This window comes from Mus caroli, unplaced genomic scaffold (assembly GCF_978045245.1).
Source record: "Mus caroli unplaced genomic scaffold, Mus_caroli_1 scaffold_10, whole genome shotgun sequence".
Taxonomy (NCBI): Eukaryota; Metazoa; Chordata; class Mammalia; order Rodentia; family Muridae; genus Mus; species Mus caroli.
In genome coordinates, this window is record NW_028227265.1 from 93,330,834 (window position 1) to 93,351,837 (window position 21,004).

Below are 21,004 nucleotides of genomic sequence, written 5' to 3' on the forward strand. Positions count from 1 at the left end.
GAGACGCGTCTCAGATTCAGATTACAGAACGACAAACATTTCCCTGCAGGAAAAGACATATGAAATTTCAGCAAAGTCGGTTTAGTTCGATTACAGGCAAAAGTGAGCAAGAAAAGTGAGTGTATTCGTCCCTCCTAGAACCCGAGTAAACCACGCTGGTGCTCTGATCCATAGACAGAGCTGCACATCTGGAAACTCTTTGCTCCATCTGTGCTGGGGTTTCAGCCCCGTGCTCGTTCTTCACCATTTCCCATGACTTCAGCTACTTTGCTATTTTCTTTAGTGAAACTATTTAACCCCTGGAGTTTCAGAGTCTGTTTTGTTGTGTTGTTTTAAAAAGGGAGGCCTGCAGGAGACTTCCTCATACTAGTTTTGGGGGCTGTTGTTGTAGTTGTTTGGGGTTTTGTTGTTTTGTTTTGCTTTGTTTAGGGGAGTTTGTTGTTGTTGTTTTATGATCACCGGAATTTAACTTTTTTTTTCATATTTCTTTCAGTATCTGGTCCTACATAAAGGATATACCTGTCAATAAGCATAAATTTCTGACTAACCCTATGGATACTATTGTAGAATTCCCTTGGTATTTGTTTTAATTGGTTCATTATTCATGTTTAATCTTTGGATCCAAACGTTTTGATTTTATTTATTTCGTGCATTATTAAATGCCGCAAAGCATGTAAAATAAGGTTGAATACTGCTTTCATAGTACTTACTGTCATCCTCTGTAATTAAGGAAATGGTTGCTATTCCTAAACCTTAAATCAGTTACACCAGCGTTGGTCTTTGGGTTGTCAGTTCCTCTTTGGCTTTATTCCCGTTGGTCTTTGGGTTGTCAGTTCCTCTTTGGCTTTATTCCGTCTTCAGAGATCTTATCTCATTGAAGATGTGACCCTCTCCAAAGGGTTCTTATTAACACTGAGGGGTGAGAATCGTTGGCTGCTGGCCCCATCTTCCTCCATGGACACACAATTTTAATTCCATTCTTTTAAAAATTCAAACAAATTATCATGGTACTCGATAGCTACTAAAAGATTTTATCTTACTACTTGTAAGCAAAACTATGTCTACTAAACCCCATATTGTACTTATAAATGTATGTAGCACACTGCACATGAAGAGTCTACAGTAGAAGTGAAAAAAGTAAGATACATATGTATTCAACAGAGAAAATGATCAAGGGTGGCTTATGTAGCGCATATTCACCCTTATTTTTAGTGATACCTTTATATCCTCTTTAGTGAAGCAACCCATTATTCAGTCTGTGAAATTGAACACCTTTTAAGGTTTTGATAGCAAGTCCATATACAATATGGTGGGAATAGAAGGAAGGTGGATGCCACACTGCACCACCACTAACATTCAGTAAACCAGTATATATTGGAACCACGTTCTTGTTCTACATATAAATTTCCCTACAGCCCTGCACATACACCCTCTCTTCCTTCAGAGCTCAACTCTTTCCATCGTGAAGCAGCCCAGAGAATATTATTACCAAGCACCAATGCAATAGGAATCCTGGGTTTTGTAAGTCGATGAAGTGGGTGTTCGACCCTGGGTAATATTAGAGAGCATGATAGGAAAAGGACTGAATGCGTCAGAGTAAAAGAAAGAATGGAGAGACCAAAGATACCCAGACACGGGTGGGAAAACCCTACTAGGAGCGTCATCTTCACAATCTAGTCACGATAGAAACAGCCGAGTGACACAGATTAAACATTCCGTAAATCCAAACATGCTCTGTGTTCTTTAGAGAGGCCACAGGCTTCAGCTTCCCCTTGATGGAAGCGATGTACCCCAGTTTGATCTAAGTGCAGCCAACATTAGCCCTCCGTTCTCTTTAGCTCCCACTTCCTCTGCCTTGCACTTGAATGATGTGATAAGGGGAAACGCACTGGGCGCAAGTGATGTTGGTATGCGCTGCCTTCCTGCTTTGCTTGTTTAGTTGTCTCAGGATTTCCTCTCTCTAGGTCTTGAGAGCACGTCCCTTCGGTGTGAAGGCAGCCTGCCAAGCAAGATAAGTGCTGAGCACTGGGCTGTAAAATTCTCAAGATGCCCTGGGCATTTTATCCAAGGGAGCCATCACATAAGCCGGAGTTGACCAAGGAAGCTGGAGCCCGTACAGGGATGGGCGCCTTGAAACTGGAAAGGAAGATCTGAGGCATTGCTAGGCAAAGGAAGTGTTGGCAAGGTCAGGACTGCAGGGGTGCTTATGGCTTGATGATGCAATCATGCCGCCTGCCAGCTAGAGCCCAGAGCCTGTGTTCAGAGAGGAAAAGAGAGAGAGAGAAATAGGATAATTTCAAGCTTCAACTGGCCTTGGACAGTTATAACTTTTACCAAGAACACTAAATGTTATAATCAGAGGTATTACCCCAGCTGCAAGATCTAGATATCCCTATTCTTGTATGCAACAGTAAAAAAGAAAAATTAAAAATCAGGAACTGTTTGTTTTAAATGATATGTTACCATACCAGAAACCATTGGATAATAATCATTATGATCAATATTACTTTTTATAAAGGAATATATATATATGTATATGTATATATATATGCATACACACATATATACATATATATATGTGTGAACTTTATATACATGTGGATTATGTATATATATATATGACTTTATAGAAAGAGAGAGATGGACTATATATATATAAATATATATATGGACTTTATGTGTGTGTGTGTATGTGTGTGTGCGTGTGGATACATATATCAATTAATGACTGAATAGAGTTGAACATTTTCCAGTTATGTTTTGTTTTGAGTGACAGGTTTTGTTACATTTGACTTCTATGTTCTTATAACTCAATCGTTTCTTCGATAACAAATAACAAATGACATCAGTAGGATAAAGAGAAGACAGTGTGAATTTGGAGAACTAAAGACCTAAAGCTGCTTCTTAAGAACTCTAACTTTTCCAACTGATTTCAGAGCGAATAACCCTTTCACTAAATGCTAGCAACAGCACAGCTACAGGCAAAGAGGTCTGCTTTAAATAAGGGCACTTCCCACTTCAGTGGCAAGGTTGCCACCTCACTTCCTAACGCCAGCCCTGCTGTGTTTTTCTTTTTCTTTTAATATTTTAGCTTCCAGGGTTCTTGCATCATTGACAACCTCATCTTCAGGCCAGATGTGAACTGCTCACTCGCTCGCTCGCTCACTCACTCGTTCAGCATGAAATTCCAAAGGCAATACCACTTCCGTTTCCTTGAGAGCTTGTTTTTCCTTTCTCTACTTGAAATGCTGATGGCACTTACCAATGAAGCACTGCTGTGTAAATAATTAAAAAAAAAAAATGAGCCAATGGCGTTCCTGTAATCCAGAGGGTGTTAGTCACATTTTCTGTAACACAACACTAAAACAATTGACCTACACATTTGGGCTTGCCTTTTTGGTAGTTTTACATGAGCAGCCACTGTTTAGGGTCTGTGGTGACATGTGATATTGTGGTGGGAGTGTGAAAGTGGGGACAGCTGTCCCCACTGTGACCCAGGAAGTACAAAATGAATAAGGGACTAGATATCACAGTTCCCTAAAAGGACAACTGTAATGACTCAAAGCCTCCCCAGTAGGTCCCACGCTTAGAGCTCGCTCCTCTGTCTCCCAGCAGAGCCACCCTGGGAAACAATCTTAACACAGTGGCCCTTGAGAGATAGTCAACACCCTAACTGCAGCACAGAGGCTGGTTCATACCTTCACACAATTATGCTTGCCCTCATCACTGTCTCTTTATACCTTCTAGGTTTACTTCAGAATGAGGTTTCCCAAAGGACCTTTTTTTTTCCCACTCAGACCAGGGTTCCTGCATCATTGACAACCTCATCTTCAGGCTAAATGTCTTTGCTATGCTGAGACACCATGAGCAAAAGCAAGTTGGAGAGAAAACAGTTTATTTGGCTTGTGCTTTCACATCACAGTCCATCAGTGAAGGAAGTCAGGACAGGAAGTCAAGGAGAGCAAGAACCTAAAGACAGGAGTTGATGCAGAGGGCATGGAGGGGTGCTGCTTACTGGATTGCTCCCTATGGCTTACTCTGGGTTTTTTTTTTTTAATAGAACCCAGGACCCCAGCCCAGGGGTGGCACTTCCCACAATAGGCAGGACCTTCCCCCATCAATCACTAATTAAGAAAATGCCCTACAGGTTTGCCTACAGCCAGATCTTATGGAAGTGTTTTCTCAACTTAGGTTCCGTCCTCTCAGATGACCCTAGCTTGTATGGAGTTGAAATAAAACTAGCCAGCACAATTGTGAAAAGATATTAATATAAAATGAAAATTAGAGGAAAAATCCAGTGAAAATACAAGTTGCAAGTTGTTTACCATGAGCGTCAAATAAATATGGAAAGTATTGAGCAGCCTAAGGGGTTTCTCAATGACTATTCTCCTCCGCTCACATCTGACAGCTATCTAGACCCAGAGCAGCCAACGGCCACACACTGAAGAGATCCACAGAGCAAGAAGTCCCAGCTAACTAAGCAGTTGGAAAAAACAGGGGGAAAGGCTTTCTAGGACCTAGTTCCAGAGGCAAGAAAGTCATGTGGCCATCAAATTGCTTTAATGGTTATCATGACTTTTTTTGTTGTTGTTCTTTTTAACAACTATTCATGAAGGGATTCCGCCCCCTCCCAAAAATGCATCTTTCCAGAGGGGTTTTTGTGAGGAGTCTTTGCTGCCCTTCACTGTCTGCAAGTCCCCTTCTGGCCAAGACATGGTCCACCTGCACTGTGGGGGCTCTTACCTACGACATGGGACACACATTGTTCAAAGTATCCCAGTGGCTCCTGATGCTTCCCTTCTTCTTCTTCTTTTTTTTTTTTTTAACTTTGTTTTCCTTTCCTACGGCTTCCTCTCCTCACCCCTTGGTATGCCATCAGAACAGGAGGAGCTCCACTTTTTCCCCCTGTGCTTTTCTTATTTAAAATATGACATTTCTACTTAAAATGTTTAAGATTACATTATTTTTTAAATACTTAAAATAGATTTGGGGTTATTTTTATTGAAAAGCAACTATAAAACTTGAAAATTCTTTTGTTGGTCATGATAGCAAATATCTGTTCAAATGTTCTTTTACATGTAATATGTATCCATACAAGTAACATTTATCCCAGTATAATAATAACCTATCTTTATTAGGTTGAAATGTCTGTATTCTATTACACTACATAGATTGATAATAATCAGTATTCAATAGGCAATGAATCTGCCAAGATAAAATTCAAGTTTTCTAATATTGGTATAATAGTAATATGTAATAATGTCTTATTATAATACAGTTCAATCCAGTTATCACATCACTATGGAATATGTACATATTCATGTCAGGCCACTTCCTCCTTGACTTAGAGGAAAAGCACCTTCTATGCATGTCCCTGTGAAGATGTGCATCGATCTGGCTTTCAGCTATGCAGTTCTGATGCCTGGCTTCTGTTAGGGAATTGTAAGTGATAGTGAAGCTTGAGTACTCAGATTCTTCTTCAAGTTCTCTGACACCCCATCCACACACCCCATCCACACAGCACACCGGCCTTCGAAATCACTGCAGTAGTCCCTGTCCCATAATCATGCCTTTTGTATGTCTACAAGTGAGAGGACATGCTACTTTATATATTTATGCATGTTTTTACATACGTATATTACTTTTATTTATCTAGAGTAATTTATAGGAGTGTGATGAGTTAACCAGGATATATTTAACTTTATGTACATAACATGTGTTTATCTACATTAAAACTTCTGAAGTATTTACAAATTAGTTGAACCATTTTCCAATCCCATGAGTAATATATAAAACTTACGTATGGCATTTATAAAGCTCCACATGCCTGCTAGCACATGGTGTGGTCCTTCTTCGTTTCAGTGGCAATGCATCTGAGGACAGGTCATTTTGCTTTTCCCCATGGTCGGTGTGTCTGAGCATCCTTTTCTGAATGTATTTCCACTGATGAACCTTCTTTTGTGACGTAACAATTGAATCTCTTTGCTCAGGTTGTGGTGACCCCCATTCATAAAGTGTTTTCATTGCTACTTCTGCACAACTGTAATTCTGCTACTGTTATGATTCATAACGCAAATATCCGTGTTTTCCAATGGTCTCAGATGACCGCTATGAAAAGGTCATTAGACTCCAAGTGGGTTGTGACTCTCAGGTTGAGAACCACTGATTTGTTAGGTAAGGGTCAAGGTTCTTTTTCGAAACATTTATTTAATTCTCCTAGCATGGTTTGTTGAAAATGATTACTATAACACTTTTAAAAACATCAACTTACTGTGAAGTGTGCATCTGCTCTTATAATCTCCTATTCGGTTCCATTGTCTACAGCTCCATCCCTAAGTCATTATCCCTGTTGACTATGACTACTTACAGGTCATCATAGTGTCTTCCAAGTTTGCGCTTCCATTTTTTGGAAGTTGCTTTGACCCATTCAGAAATGAACATGATAGAGTGTGCAAAGTCATCCAAATTCACATTTGGTTTGCTGTTGCTTTAGTCATATTGTCTATTGTGATCATTGTTATAATCCAACAAGTAATGGCATCTAGAAATTATTCACAAACATTTCTTGCACTGAGTACATTTTATCTGAAGGTGAAACCGAAGACATGAGCGTTTTTGCTTATTTCTCAGAGAAGAAATCCTAGGGCTTAAAAATCAGCAAGATATTAATAAATTTAAATTCCAATTTCAATAGTAAGATGCATGAAATAGCTAGTTTGAGTTGGAATATCCTCATTTAAGCCAGGTTAATCAGTCACAGTATGTTCTACGTCTGAGTGAGCAGAGGAGTGGAACAGCTACATCAGGATGCTGGACTCACTAGAATCGAATGCTCTGAAGAATAAAGGATGTGAAGAAGAAAATGAGTAGGAAGAAGAGAAGAATAAATATGAAATGAAGAGTAACAGGAACAGACTCCTTCCACCTGAAATTTTAAATGTACCCAAAATCTATTCTATTTTTACATACTCATGTCTGGCTAAGTCACACAATTTGCTAAGACCCTGTCAGTGATCCAGCCCCTGCTACAGGACAACCAGCTTAGTGAATGGCATGCCTGATCCAGCCTTAGTATACCTAAAGTACTGTGACTCCACAGAAGGGGTCCTCCCTTTTGTAGCTATCCAAAAGGCCAGGACAAGGAGAATTTGCAGAAAAAGAAAAACCTATAGATTGTAAATGCATGATTTATCTTATGTTGTGGTATCTTTGCTTTTTGTAGAAATTAGACTTATAAAAATCATGACCAAAAGAAATTCTGGATGCATCCCTACTCCCCCTTTCTCCTGGGTTAAGAACTTTTGATGATGTTTGTTACCAGAGAGATTCTCATTGAGAATCTAATCCCCACAGCTCCAAATACAGAAACAGATCAAGATGTACAATGGCCACTTGGCAGAGCAAATGGTCTCATCCTGATCTCACTAGTGAAAACAGGCATCATTGCCACGTATCTGCATGCCAGGTGCTAGCTGTTAGAATAAATGGACATAGTAGAGACATTCCTCAGACTAAAAGATGTTTCCTTTCTTTCCAAAAATTCTCCTTGCCTTGGCTGTTTGATTATCTACACAAGGGAGAACCCCTTCTGGAGAGTCACAGTCCTTTAGGCATACTTAGTATCCTAGATCAGGGATTGCCGTTCACTAAGTGAGGTGCCCAGTTGCAAGGGATGGATGACTGATAGGGTTAACTAAATGGGGTTTAATAAGCTCCTTTCTATAGTCTTACATCTTTCCACCTCCTGTCATTATTTATACCATCTAGAAAGCACATGCTAGAATTTTGGGAAGTCCTAAATGTTACAGTTGATTTATACAAAGAGAGAGAGAGAGACAGAGAGAGAGAGAGAGACAGAGAGACAGAGAGACAGAGAGACAGAGAGACAGAGAGACAGAGACAGAGAGACAGAGACAGAGAGACAGAGAGACAGAGAGAGAGAACCAAGTTGCAAAGTGCATTCATGCTACACAGCTTTGGAAAAGAATGTGCTCCTGTCACAAAACCAGAGTGTAGGACCTAGAAACACCATAAAATTGTAAAGTTTCTTTGCTGCTAGAAGATCAAATTAATAAATTCCACAGAATGCGATAAGATTTATAACATATTAGTAAAGCAAGATAATTGTCTGAAATGGAAACAATTAGGGACCGACTTAAATAAAACTCTCTAGGTTTAAATACAGATAAGAATCTCTGCTCCCCAGGGATCAGGAAGAGTTTCACAGTTTTGCCTGGCCAGAGAGAGGCTCTGACTATGGCCGACATTAGATTTTTATCACAAAAATAAGGAACTGCAAAACTGTGAGATCACTTCTCATACAATTCCCAGGGGATCTTGAGGAACCAAAGGACGTGGATCCCACATTCTCACCTACCCAGCTGAGACAGAACAGGTTAGGACAGACTCTCCTCACCTCTTCTAAACATGAAAACCGAGTTATTTCAAATTTGCAAGAACATAGCTTGAGGAATTACTATCTAAACTCTAGTTTCTAAATGACAGTTGTCTGCACAGCCTTGGGTTAATCTGGAATGTCGACTTGGTTAAGAAACACCCAGATCACCAATGGGGGTGCACCTTTGGTATGTATGTGTCTGCAGGTGAATTTCTAAAGAGATTTGAGTGAGGAGTGAAGACCTACCTAAATGTGGGTGACACCATTCCATAGACTGTGTCCTAAATAATAAAAGGGAGGAAGAAAAACCACACTACTATGAACTGCAGTTCCATTTTCCTTCCCCTTCCTTATGGGTGCCAAGGATCAAGCCCCTCCCACGGCCATGCTTGCCACATGATGGAATGCACGCCTTTGATGTGTAAGCCAGAATAAACCTCCTCCCTTAAGTTGATTCTTGTTTAGAACTTGGTTGCAGAGATGAGAAAATCAACTCATACATATGCATAACACTTCTAATGGACTACAAGAAGGAAAATAATAATAATGATGATGATAATAATAATGTTTAAATGGGCTCTAAATTAAAATGAGTTGGCATAGAAATTACAGCATGCTGTTAATTGGAGCATGAGTCTAAATTAAAATGGTTTTATATTATATTTATGATATACAGCTGAGATGTAATCATAGAGTTGAAATATTCACACAACAAAATCTTCAGAAATGGGAATACAAATTTCTACATTTGGCTATAATAAAATTATCAATCAGTGCCCATCTTGATTAAGAACATTTATCTGGCCTTAAAAACTTTTATCTAGCCAGTTGTGATAGTGTGCCTATATTTCCAGCAATGGAGGGAAAAAAAAAAAAACTCTGAGACAGGAAGATACAGAGATTGAGGTCAACATAGCAATGAGATTGACATAACACAGACACGGAGGGAGGGAGAAAGGGAGGGAGGGAAGGAGGGAGGGAGGGAGGGAGGGAGGGAGGGAGGGAGGGAGGGAGGGAGGGAGGGAGGGAGGGAGGGAGGGAGGGAGGGAGGAAAAAAGACATTATTATACTCCCCCATTCTTCAAGCTGTTAATAACAGTTATGTTTCTCCTAATAATTTCTTTTGTTAAAATGTCTCCGATGGAAGCTTAGTGAAATAGCTCAGTGGGTAAACAGGCTTGCCACCAAACCTGACAACTTGAGTTCGATATTGAGGTCCCACATGGTAGAAATCAGCTCCTGCATGTTATACTCTGATCTATACAAAAATGTCATGTCACATGCATGCATACACACACACATGCACACACCAAAATAAATAAGTGTATAAGATGTTTTTGAATCTCTTAGGTCTATAGCTCATTCTCCTTCATGGAACTTATACTAAGAAAAAATTGTGTTCTTTTCTCATACTTCTGAGATGAGCTCCATTAAGAGCCCAGAGTGCTACCCTAACGAGCTGGGTTACAAAGGTGTTGGGTTGAAGGTGCTCTCATTTAGAGACAAGACCTGGTGTTTTCCATAGAGGACATTGCACTGGGCCTGGTTATCTTGAATTGGTGCCCTTCGATTTCCATAGCTAAGATAACTGAAGACCCCACTGCAGGTTCGGGTTACTTCCCCACTCCAGATCTAACTGTTTATTTCATTTGGCTGAAATTAGGAAATTTTAGTTCTTAGCCTAATAGCAACTAAGCCTAGGTCATTAATGGACCATTGCCACTATTAATTTAAGGCCAATCAAGCTGTTGAGGAAGCTGATGAGCCTTGGAGACAAACAATACTGAGTATGAATCCTAGATCCACTATCTACCACTGCCTGCTGTTGGATCATCTTCAGGTTTCATCTGTCTTTTTTTTAAGATTTATTTATTTATAATATCTAAGTACACTGTAGCTGTCTTTGGACACACCGGAAGAAGGCATCAGATCTCATTACAGATGGTTGTGAGCCACCATGTGGTTGCTGGGATTTGAAGTCAGGACCTCTGGAAGAGTAATCAATGTTCCTAACCGTTGTGCCATCTCTCCAGCCCCAGATTTCGTCTCTTGGAGCTGCTGTTTCCTAATCTCCTCCAAAGAGATAGTGAGCCCTACACTCGGTGCCACATTTTCTCTTTGACACCGCCCCCATACTCCTCCCCATTTAATCCTCCTTTTCTAGTTGTCCCTTTATCTTTTGGTAACACAATATTCTTTTTTTTTAATTAATTTTATTTATACTTCATTGATGACCCCCTCCCAATCTGACCTCCAACAGTTCCTTATCCCATTCCTCCTCCCGCGCCCCCCCCCCCCCGTTTCCAAGGGGATATCCCCACCCTGCCCCCTGCCAGGACTTCCCACTCCCTGGGGCCAGAGCAACTCCTTTTTGTTGTTGTAACACAATATTCTATATCTCCTTCCTTGGAAGAGTCTCTTCTCCCCTCGTGTCCTTTACCAACTACCTAAACTCCATGGCTCTTTTAATTTAAACACACATCTCTAAAACTTAAAAACCAACATCCACATAAAAGAGCAAACATGTTATCTTTGCCTTTCTGGGTCTAGGTTACCTCCCTCAAGATGACTATTCAGTTCTATTGACTTACCTGAAATTCTTATTTTGTTAATAGCTGAGTTATAGTCCTTGTATGAATTACCCATTCCTCTCTTGATGAACATATGGGTTGCTTCCAATTTCTTTCTATTATGAGTAAACCTGATGAATGTAGACAGCAATGATCATGGATGAACAAGTATCTCTGCAGTAAGATACAGAGTGCAAATGTTATTTGTTACTCTCCACAACGTTATGTTAAGGCTTTATTGCTGAAGATACCGTGTTTGTATGTCATCAAACGTAGAGAAATTGAGATGGTTTCCAGGTAGAAAATTCACCCCCTACTCACTATTGTGCATGGCGCTGGAAGATATATCTATGCATGTAACCAGAGAAGAAAATATAATCATCAATGTCACCCAGCTATGAACCTTGTGACCTAGGACAGCAACCTGCCTATGACATGTACTGATGTAATAGTGGCACAAACATTATGGAATTAACCAACAGCTTTTTCATTGTATTTAAGACCTACTCCATGAGATGGGACCAATATCTGGCACTATTATAGTAGCCGAGAACATGATACTTGATAGGTTGTGGGCCTAGAGGAAAAGCTACTACTCTTGGTAATATGCCCAAAAAGTGATATAGCAGGATTTTGAGGTAGACCAATTCTCAGCTTCCTGAGAAACCTCCACACTACTTTTGGTTCTAGCTGGACCAGTTTCTACTCCCACCATGAATGAATATGTGTTCCCTCTCCTGCAACCCCCTATCCTTTGCCAGCATGTGTTGTTTTCTTTATCTTGGCGATTGTGACTAGGATAAAATAAAATCTCAAAGTTATTTTCTTAATAGCTAAGGATGTTGAATGTTTTTATGTGTTTCTCAGCCATTTGTGGTTTCATCTTTTGAGAATTCTCTGTTTAGTTCTTGGACTCCATTTTAATTAAGTTATTCATTTTCTGATGCTATTTCTTTAGTTCTTTATATGTTCTATTCTCTGGCCCATGTATAACTGGTGAAGGCTTTCTCATTCTGTAAGCTGCTTGCTGCTTTGCTCGGATGATGGTGTCCTTTGCTGTACAGAAACTCTAGCTGCACGAGGTCCCATTTGTTGGTCTTAATGCCTGCATGATCAGGGTCCTATTCAGAAAGTCCTTTCTTGTGCCAGTAATGTCAAGCCTATACCTTACTTCCTCTTCCATCAGAGTCAGGGTCCCTGATCTTATGTTGAGGAGGTTCTTCATCCATTTGAATTTGACTTCTGTAGAGGGTGATAGATATGGATCTATTTTCATTCCTCTACCTAAAGCAATCCAGTTTGACCAGCACTATTTATTGAAGATGTTACTTTCTATTTTCTCCAATGTGTGTATTTTTTCCTTCTTTTCCAAAAATCAGGTGCGTGTAAGTACGTGGGGCTATGTCTAGGTCTTCAATTCTCTTCCATTGATCAATGTGCCTGCTTTTGTGCCAATAGCATGCTGGTTCTACTACTACAGCTCTGTAAGTATATCTCGAAGTCCGGGATGGTGATAGCTCCAGAGTAAAGTGACTTGTTCTAAAACAGAACCAGCTAGTAAGTAGGTGGACACTTTCTATGGGTTGGGGGGGGGGGTTCTTTGCTTGTTTTGGTTCTCTTCTTTGCTGTGCTGACAACTAAGCCCAAGGACTCACACTCACTGAGCACAGAGATCTGTTATTTAGCAGATAGTATCCTCTCAACTGTATCAGTGCCCACTAACTCATGCCTAGTTCAGTGAAAAGCTACAGGACCAGGAATGGAGAACAACACACTTCGCTGCGGTTGAGAAATCATTTGAAGTTGTTCCCACCAAGGATGAGTACGTGTTGGGGGCTTAAGCCTCAGTTAAGTGGGAGGATGCAGAAGCACTTGGGTCTAGTGGGCAGTCTGAGGTCTCTGAGGGGCTGATCTTGAATTGAATTAGCTCACAGGGGATCCAAAATGAGTCCTGTCAAGAGTGAATTGTTCAAAGAGTGAACTTGACCCTGAATCACTCTCTCCCTTCCTGTTTGGCACAAAGTTCTTTTCCTTCCCCACCCCCACCCACCCCCATACACATTTTACTGCAATGATGGCCCCTCCCATTAGACCCTCAAGAGAGGCTGAGCTAATAGGGCCACTTGAAAGTGTCCTTCAAAATCATAAGCTAAATAAACTTCTGTGTAACTATGCAGCCTCAAGTATTTTGTTATAGCACTCGAAACAGTCCAATGTAGGAGCCTTGCGAACATTGACAAGTTGGGAAGAGTAAATCTCGGGACATATGGGTTATTTAAAAGCTGTAGTTACGACTGTTCATTGCGACTTCTGAGCGGTCTCACTGTTTGCATAGTCTCTTCGATGATTACGTTGTCAAAGATATATGGAAAACCAGATCTGTACTTCAGAAACAGAGCTGCAGGAGGTCAGCGTGGGTTGCAGATTGCCTTCTTGACTTCAAACAATCACGGTAACAATTAGCATTTGCACAGCACCTGACAATTTGCACGCCGCTTTTGCTGCATCATCTCTTCCGCGCAAAGGTTGTGAACTGGCTGGCCCCTCTGATACTGTCTCATGCCAGTACTAGGCTTCCCTCCAACCCTTGAAAGTTATGATGTGGAATCTCAGGGACAGTGAGAAAGGAGATATTAGAAGTCAGAAAACCTGCCAAATCCGTGGGCATAGACGTGGATGTTGGGCGTTTTAGAAACACAACAACATGTCTTGTAAAAGAAGCAATTGGCTCACATTTCATTCCTAAAAGTGTACAGAAACTGCCTGGTACTTTAAAAAAAAATCTTTTGAGGTGAGTGTTTGGGGTATAACAAATTATCAGCTTGCTTACTCGGAAAATAGACTCGCAAACCTGGGCATATAGGAATCTAATTTCGAGGTGAAGCCTGGGTTTATCAGAATAAACCACTGACTGTAAAGGAGCTGCATAGAGAGGAAATAGTGGGAGCTGGTAACTATTTTACTTTAAAAACTCAAGCTCCGGTTTAAGAAACAGAGCAGCCATGAGCGTTGGTCTCTTGACCGGGGGTCAAGAAGATCAAATGCTGAGCTGATGGAAAGAAACCTGGGTGACAGCGCTACCTGCTTAGCTCTCTGCTCCATCTACGGGAAGGAGCGGCTGGGCTCGCATCTTCGGGACACGGCGCCGCATAGCGAGCGAGGTGATTGGGTTACACCGGGCGCATCCCGATAGCGGGCGCGGGAGCCGCTGGCCCTAAGCCTTTCCAGATGTGGCCGCGGCGCGCGCTGGGCTACCGGCCAAGAGGCCGCCTGCAGCCGCGTCCCGAGGCCGCAGCGCCAGCCGCAATGCCTGCGTCCTGAGCGCCCGGGAAGAACGAGGGTCCTAGGGATCCGCCCGAAGTCGCTCGAGGGTGGATGGGGGACCCCGAGGGCCACGTGATGGCTCGGCCCCTGAGAGGCCCGCTGCGGAGGTCCTTCAGCGACCACATCAGAGACTCCACCGCCAGGGCGCTGGATGCTATCTGGAAAAACACCAGAGAGAGACGGCTAGCAGGTGAGGGGCATGGGAGACAGCCAGAAATTAACCAGAAAGCCAGCTGTTAAACGCGCAGATTGTCATTAACTCTCGAAATTAACAGGCTCATCAGCTGGAATATAGCAATCTCTGATTCTCAATGTTTGGGGGTGGGGGTCCTTTTTATTTTATTTCCTCTTATTATTGTTATTAGTTTGATTATTTCGAATTAGGGTTTTTTCGGGTTTTGGGTTTTTTTACTTTTGTTTTGTTTTCTTTAACCTTGAGAAAAAAAGCAAGGTCCTTTGGGGTGTCAGCGGTGGAGATGACGAACTGCAGGCAGGAGCCTGCAGCATAGTCTATCTAGGGTCATCTTCTGAGCAGATATGGCCTGAGGTGGCCTGACCTGACTGGTGCAGGCCAGGGCCTGGCAGGGTGTGTGGGTCAATGGGAGTCCCGCCCAACGTCAGTCAGCTGGTGTTTCCTCCAGCGGAAGCTCAGAGTTCCAAGAAGGTACCAGGTGTGCCCGAAGTAGCTGTTTGAACTGCACTAAAACATCCGTACCTCGGCGCAATTCAACTGTTGTAGGGCTCCCGTGACAGGCACCAAATGGCAGCGCTCTGGTGGAAGGACTCCAGCGGGGGGAAAAAAAAGGAGTTCTCTGCCTGATTTTGGAGAGGAGGAATATTCAGAAACTGACAGCAGATAGCATCTAACTGGGGTGGGGAGTGACTGGGAGGAGATAGGTATTGCAATTAGCCTTCTCTCCTTTGTACCTTTAGTGGGCTTTACTATGCCATCCACGTGGATGGGCCAAAGAGTATATTTTCTTGATGACATCGTTGTTGTTGTTATATTTGTTATCTGTCTTAGACATGCCTCCAAAGGTTGATCCAGGTTTCTGGGCTACGTTCTTGACAAAAGGTCACTTGAGACCAAATAATTGTCTCAAGAACTTGAAGAATGGGAATTTAAGGTGTGTGAATGTGATAAGGCAGATTATGAAGATAAACACGCAAGTTCCATACCTTGGTAGGCTGTGTTGGAATGAATGTGATTCATATATTATCTTTGAGGCAAGGTCTCACGGTATATCCCAGACTTGGCTCCCCCTCAGCTCCCTAATGCTGAGGTTAGAAGTGGGAGTCGCCATATCCTAAATCAATGGGTTTTTTTTCTCTCTTAACCTAAGTAATATTGCCCATGACAGGGAGAGGTTGAACAATATTAAATTGTTAATTAATATAACAATACTTAATTAATAATGCAGGGTACAGAAAACGAGTTACTTTTAAATCTTTACAGTGTTATTACTGCTTGAAAACAAAATGCAATGCCTTAAGTAAAGCAACCAAACTTCATAAATTATCCAATCAGAAGTTCCAGTTGATGAAAGGAGGTCAAGGATATAAGATATACAAGTATAAGATGCCCCACTAGAATTGACTGACTTAATCAAAGAAAGAAAAAAAAAACCATTCCTTCATGATCATAATGTTTTTTATTATTAATACAACAACATTCGGATTATGTATTGGTGTTTTCGCTTGAATGAGAGGTTACTTGAAACACTACCATTTTCCGGGATTTCCTCTTTGATTTTCACGAAATGTTGAGTTTGACAGCTAGGGGGACAAATGAATATGAGAATATTATGGCTTGAAAGTTCTGTGTCCTTCACATTTCTTTCACATTTCTTTCTTTCTTTTTTTTGGGGGGGGGGTATGTATTAACAGTCTTATTTGTAGAGTCCAAATGCAGGAGCCAATATAAAGTCAATAATGCAAACCACCTGGAAAACATTCATTACTTTTGATGTATGATGAAAAAAAACTAAGCATTGTGTCAGCTCTGGTAGCAAATAGGATTTTGCTACTCCAGTCGCTCTGAAGGAATTCTTCGCGTTACTTGGCTCCGCGAGAAGTGTAGGCATGCTGGGTTGTTTATATAGTGGAGAATATGAGCAAAGAAAATGAACCTGCGTTTCAACTGACGCTGATGACTGGGGACCTGGACACTGTTGTGTCCTCCCTGGTCGTTGGCTCATGGCTGACACTGTCAGTATTTGTAAACTAGAGACTGGTCTGTTGCATATCCAAACCTCAAGCGTGCTCACTGCCACTCATCCCTTCCAGCAACTCTCCACCTAACCCTCCCACTGACCAAAACATGAAATCCCAGATGTTTGGAGTTCACGGAGATCCATTTTCTGAGCAGTGGAGAAAATTGTTATTATATGACACCCCTGCTTGACCTTCCCTTGCAGAATGGAGGGCAAGGCGGTAGAAGATCCCCCACCTCCCTCTTCACTATGCGACAAATGAGGTGACAGGTAAGGGAGTTGGAAGCATCAGTGGAAAGTACTTCTGCTCATAGTGGCTAGACTGCCACGGCTGTGGTGCTGATGCCCCCGGCGACTTGCACAGGCTTCTCTACGACCAAACACAGGGTGTGGCTGTTTCTACTTAGGCAAAGAGTTTGATCATGGGATGGAGTTTTACAGTTTCCTTTTTAGGTTATTTCTGTCTTGCCCATGTCTTGATCAGAGTCGTTCTCTCTCTCTCTCTCTCTCTCTCTCTCTCTCTCTCTCTCTCTCTCTCTCTCTCTCTCCACTCCCATAAGTTAATATTTCTACTTTTGATACCTTATTTATTCCATGTACAAACCTGTCATTTACCTCTCCATGCCTTAAAATTCCTTAAGGATTCTGTCTGTCATTTAAAAGGATCTGCAGTCTTCTATAAACAAAATACAGATCTGCCACTTGTGAGAAATGACAGAAAGGATTGCTTTAATTTCACCCCCTTTGATTTATGCCCCCTCCCTGTGCCCGGTCATAGCCCCTATCAGTTTTGCTTACCTATGTCCCCAGCCCTCTGGGCTTCTTTCTTAAGAGCAGATTGTATCACTAAGGATTCAGTGAATGGGAACTTGAGAGCCATGCTAATTGATTGATGGGGCACATAGCCCCATCTGGCTGAACAGCATGTCTTTCTCATATCTCTCTAGCTCCTGTCTAAGGAGAGTTGCTGCCTGCCCATCTCCCTCCTACTTGGTACCTTGACATCTTGGCATCAAAGTGCATTTTATTCCCCAAAGCCATTTGCCTCCTAAGTGTTTCACACAAGGCTCCTTGGCCTGATGTTAAGATGGTATTCAGATAAAGCCTATGGCTCACTTCTCAGAATATTTACAAATGTGTGAATAAAATAGTAGAAAACTGTGAAGAAAGCCAATTATTGTGAAACATATCTATAGACTTGTTCAGATCACAAAATGGTGATGTAGTAGCTTAATATGAACTAATTATATGGTGATTTTAAAATATAGGAACTTAGGTATATAGTTTTTAAAGACCCCAGGGCACAGACTGCTCTGTTCGTGCTAGACTAAGAATTACCCTGTGTGATGACCTGGTCTAATCTTATCTCTTATCTCGTTGTCACTAACCAGCATAAATAGAAAAACCTAAGAAGCAATGGCTATTGCTAGGTCACCAGCATAGAGCCTGAAACTTTACTGTTAGGTAAGAGAATGACAGTAATGCACAGAGGTGCCCCGGAGTCGGTCACCGAGGTCATAGGAACGTCAGTGGACAGAAGAATTCCAGCTATGTGTAATCAACAGTGAGCTGAGATCCACAGACCTGCAGCGTAGGGGTGGATAGAGATGTTTTGTGATATATATACAAAAGTGCAGTGTGACATGGAAAAGCATGGTTTTCATTGACGACACAGTCCCAGGGACATCTAGTAACTATAGGAGGGAGGATACCTCATCTACATTGATTATTGTGGAAACTGCTAAAGGGAGCTTAAGAAACTCTTAAGCTTTAGTGTATGAGTTCCTACACTGTCCACAGACTGTAAACTGCAAGTCTCTGGTGCTTACTCTGGTCTTCAAATGTTGCCAGTAGCTTTTGCTGTGCACCAGCTCTTGACCCAGTGAGGTACCAAGGGTTGTAGTTCCCATGAAGAGCACCCATAAACACCAGCTCCTATCATTGCAATGCCAAGTTATCAGAGTGAGCTGACTCTAGCATGGTGTATACTTGACATAATTCCACAAACCAGACAACTCTAAAGAAAAATAAAATAGACTAAAATTGAAGGTTAAAAAGGAGTTATATATATATATATATAAACACTGAAAGTAAGATAAATCCAGACTCTGCCTATGTAATAACTTTCTTCAGCACGGAAACAGAAATTGATAAATTAAAAGGAAATTAGTCATACTCTTTTAAAAGATTTAATAAAGTGAAATAAACGCACAGTATAAGCCATATGCATTGGGGGGAGGAATGTAATGTCTCTATTAAAGACATACTATCTTGATCGCTAAGGGAGAGTGGAATCTAAGTGTCTCAAATGTTGAGACACAAGGCAGGGTGCTATTTCCAAAGCTAAGCACCTTAGGAAGAAAAGAGGGTAAGCGACTATAAAGTGAGAAAGTTTAGACAAATCACAATCTAGATGAGCTTCGGTTGACATAAAGCAAACCATTTAAGGATATGCATCGAACCAGATCTCTGGGATATTGTATTGTATGTTTGCTCTCTTATGTCTTCTGGGAAGTAGATATCTGTGTTTCAAATGACCGGGTCTGTAATAAGCCAGCAACGTTAAGTGTTTGGCCTGCTTTGCAGGATACTTGCTCTCAAGGATGCTGGCACCATTCCAAGGAAGGGCAACCACAAACACTGACTCTGTGAACTGCTTTGTGTTCCCTGCTTTCACATCGAAAAGCAAGTAAGGGCACATGGAATGCCTTTTAACCAGGAGTGAGGTATGCCTCCAAATATGCAGTAAACAGAGACAGCTTCACTCTAGATTTTTTAAAGGGAGACAGCCATTGAGGATGCTTGTGATGTGAGTGAGCGTATAGCTGCCAAGTTTACTGCCTTTGATAAAGAGAGAATGAGTCAGTGAGTGTCACGGCCATCTTTGAGGAGAAAAGATGAGACATAGAGAGACTGAGATTGCGGCTGAGCCTCAGCCTGCCTGAATTAGTTAAGACTGCAGCTCTTCCAAGCTTATGTGAACTCAGAGACTGAAGTGGTAAGCATGGGGCATACACGGGTCTGCACCAGATCCTCTGAGTATACATTATAGCTTTCTGCTCAGTGTTGGGGGAGGGGGGAATCCTGCGTGTATGAACGAGTGGGTCTCTGATTCTCTTGTCTCCTCTTGGGACTCTTTTCCTTCTGTCGGTTTGCCTTGTCCAACTTCCATGTGATGGTTGTCGTTTCCTCTTATTTCATTTTATTTTGTCACATTTGGGTTTTTTTTTCCCTTAGAAGCCTGTTCTTTTCTAATGATAGACAGAAAGGTCTGGATGAAGAAGAGGTTGGACCGAACTGGGAAGAGTAGATGGAGGGCAAACTACACAGGATATGTTGTATGAGAAAAGAATATTTTTAATAAAAGGGAATTTAAAAAAAAGATTGTGGCTCTTGAACTGGATAACTTTGAACAAAACTGTGTTCTTCTCCAACGCAAAGAGGCTGATAACAATGCCTGCATCATAATACACAATTACAAGTTAAGTGAGCCACAGCTGGACCTGCTCAGAGGAGCCACTGGCATACTGAGAAAGCACTCTTGTTTGGGAGGGTATCACCTCAATTGTCTTTTCTTTATGGCCTACTTCCTGAGGGGCTTTGCCTCTGTAGCACACTGTCACCATGATCTACCTGGGGCTTTAGAACAGAAGTAGCTGAACCAATCCAAACACCAAACAACAACAACAAAAAGTTCAGTAGCATATGAGTTTATGCTCTACACCTCCACAGAGCAACAATGGAAGACCTAAAGCAAGTGATTTTTTTTTCCTTTGAACAGACCTTTGTGAGCTCCCAAAGGAAGGAAGCAGACAGAATAACTGTCTCTGCACATTGATGAGGAAGTCAGCCTTGCATGTCCGTTTGTCAGACTAGATAGGCAATCTCTGGACATCTTCCCTGGGTGAGCTGGGACCGGCTTTGAACACTGCTATATGGATGGAGCTGAACATGACAGAGAGCAGCAGTGCCAGCTGGCTTACAGCTGCTAGCATGCAGCTCTGCTCCGGTGTGGGGCAAGCGTGCTAAATGTCGAGGCTGGCACGTGAGAGGTGTTGTCCTGCATACACGGCTCTATGGAACAAAACAGCTGAAGCTCTCCTATTTATTGAAAGTGCTATGAGTAACTGACACTCTCACTAACCAATGGTTTCTGTAGTCTGAAGAACTAGATGTCTACACCTCGGCAGGAAGACAGATGTTCCTGATTGAGGAAGCTGAAACGGGGCTCTACAGCAAACTTGGCTTTAGAAGAACCTTCCTCTGGAAGCTCCCTGCTCCAGAGCAATGACTTAGGTGGAGATTGAGATTAATCATAAATATTGTTCCATTTTGGGTTCAGTCCCTCACTTACTTTTTAAAGTATTCTGTCCTTCTCAAAGAGGGAGGACCCACTGCCCACATGATCTGTGCTGGAGGCACGCATGTCACAGTAAAGACCTGTATTGATTGATCCCTCAATGTGATTCCCTGTAAGGGTTCAATAAACATGGTATTTC

At 41.8% G+C, this 21,004-nt stretch overlaps 1 protein-coding gene across 4 annotated transcripts in view; it reads left to right on the plus strand.

Moving 5' to 3' along the window:
• Dlc1 (DLC1 Rho GTPase activating protein) overlaps positions 1–21,004 on the plus strand; it is a 430,556-nt gene that overhangs the window by 242,325 nt on the left and 167,227 nt on the right. The window contains exon 1 of one of the 4 annotated variants that reach the window (XM_029481000.2): positions 14,198–14,482. The exons of the other annotated variants lie outside the window; for them this stretch is intronic. Within the exon in view, the coding sequence (XP_029336860.1) occupies positions 14,344–14,482 (139 nt within the window). The 5' untranslated portion in view covers positions 14,198–14,343. Of the gene's footprint in view, positions 1–14,197; positions 14,483–21,004 lie in introns of those variants that run through there. 4 annotated transcript variants of the gene reach the window in all.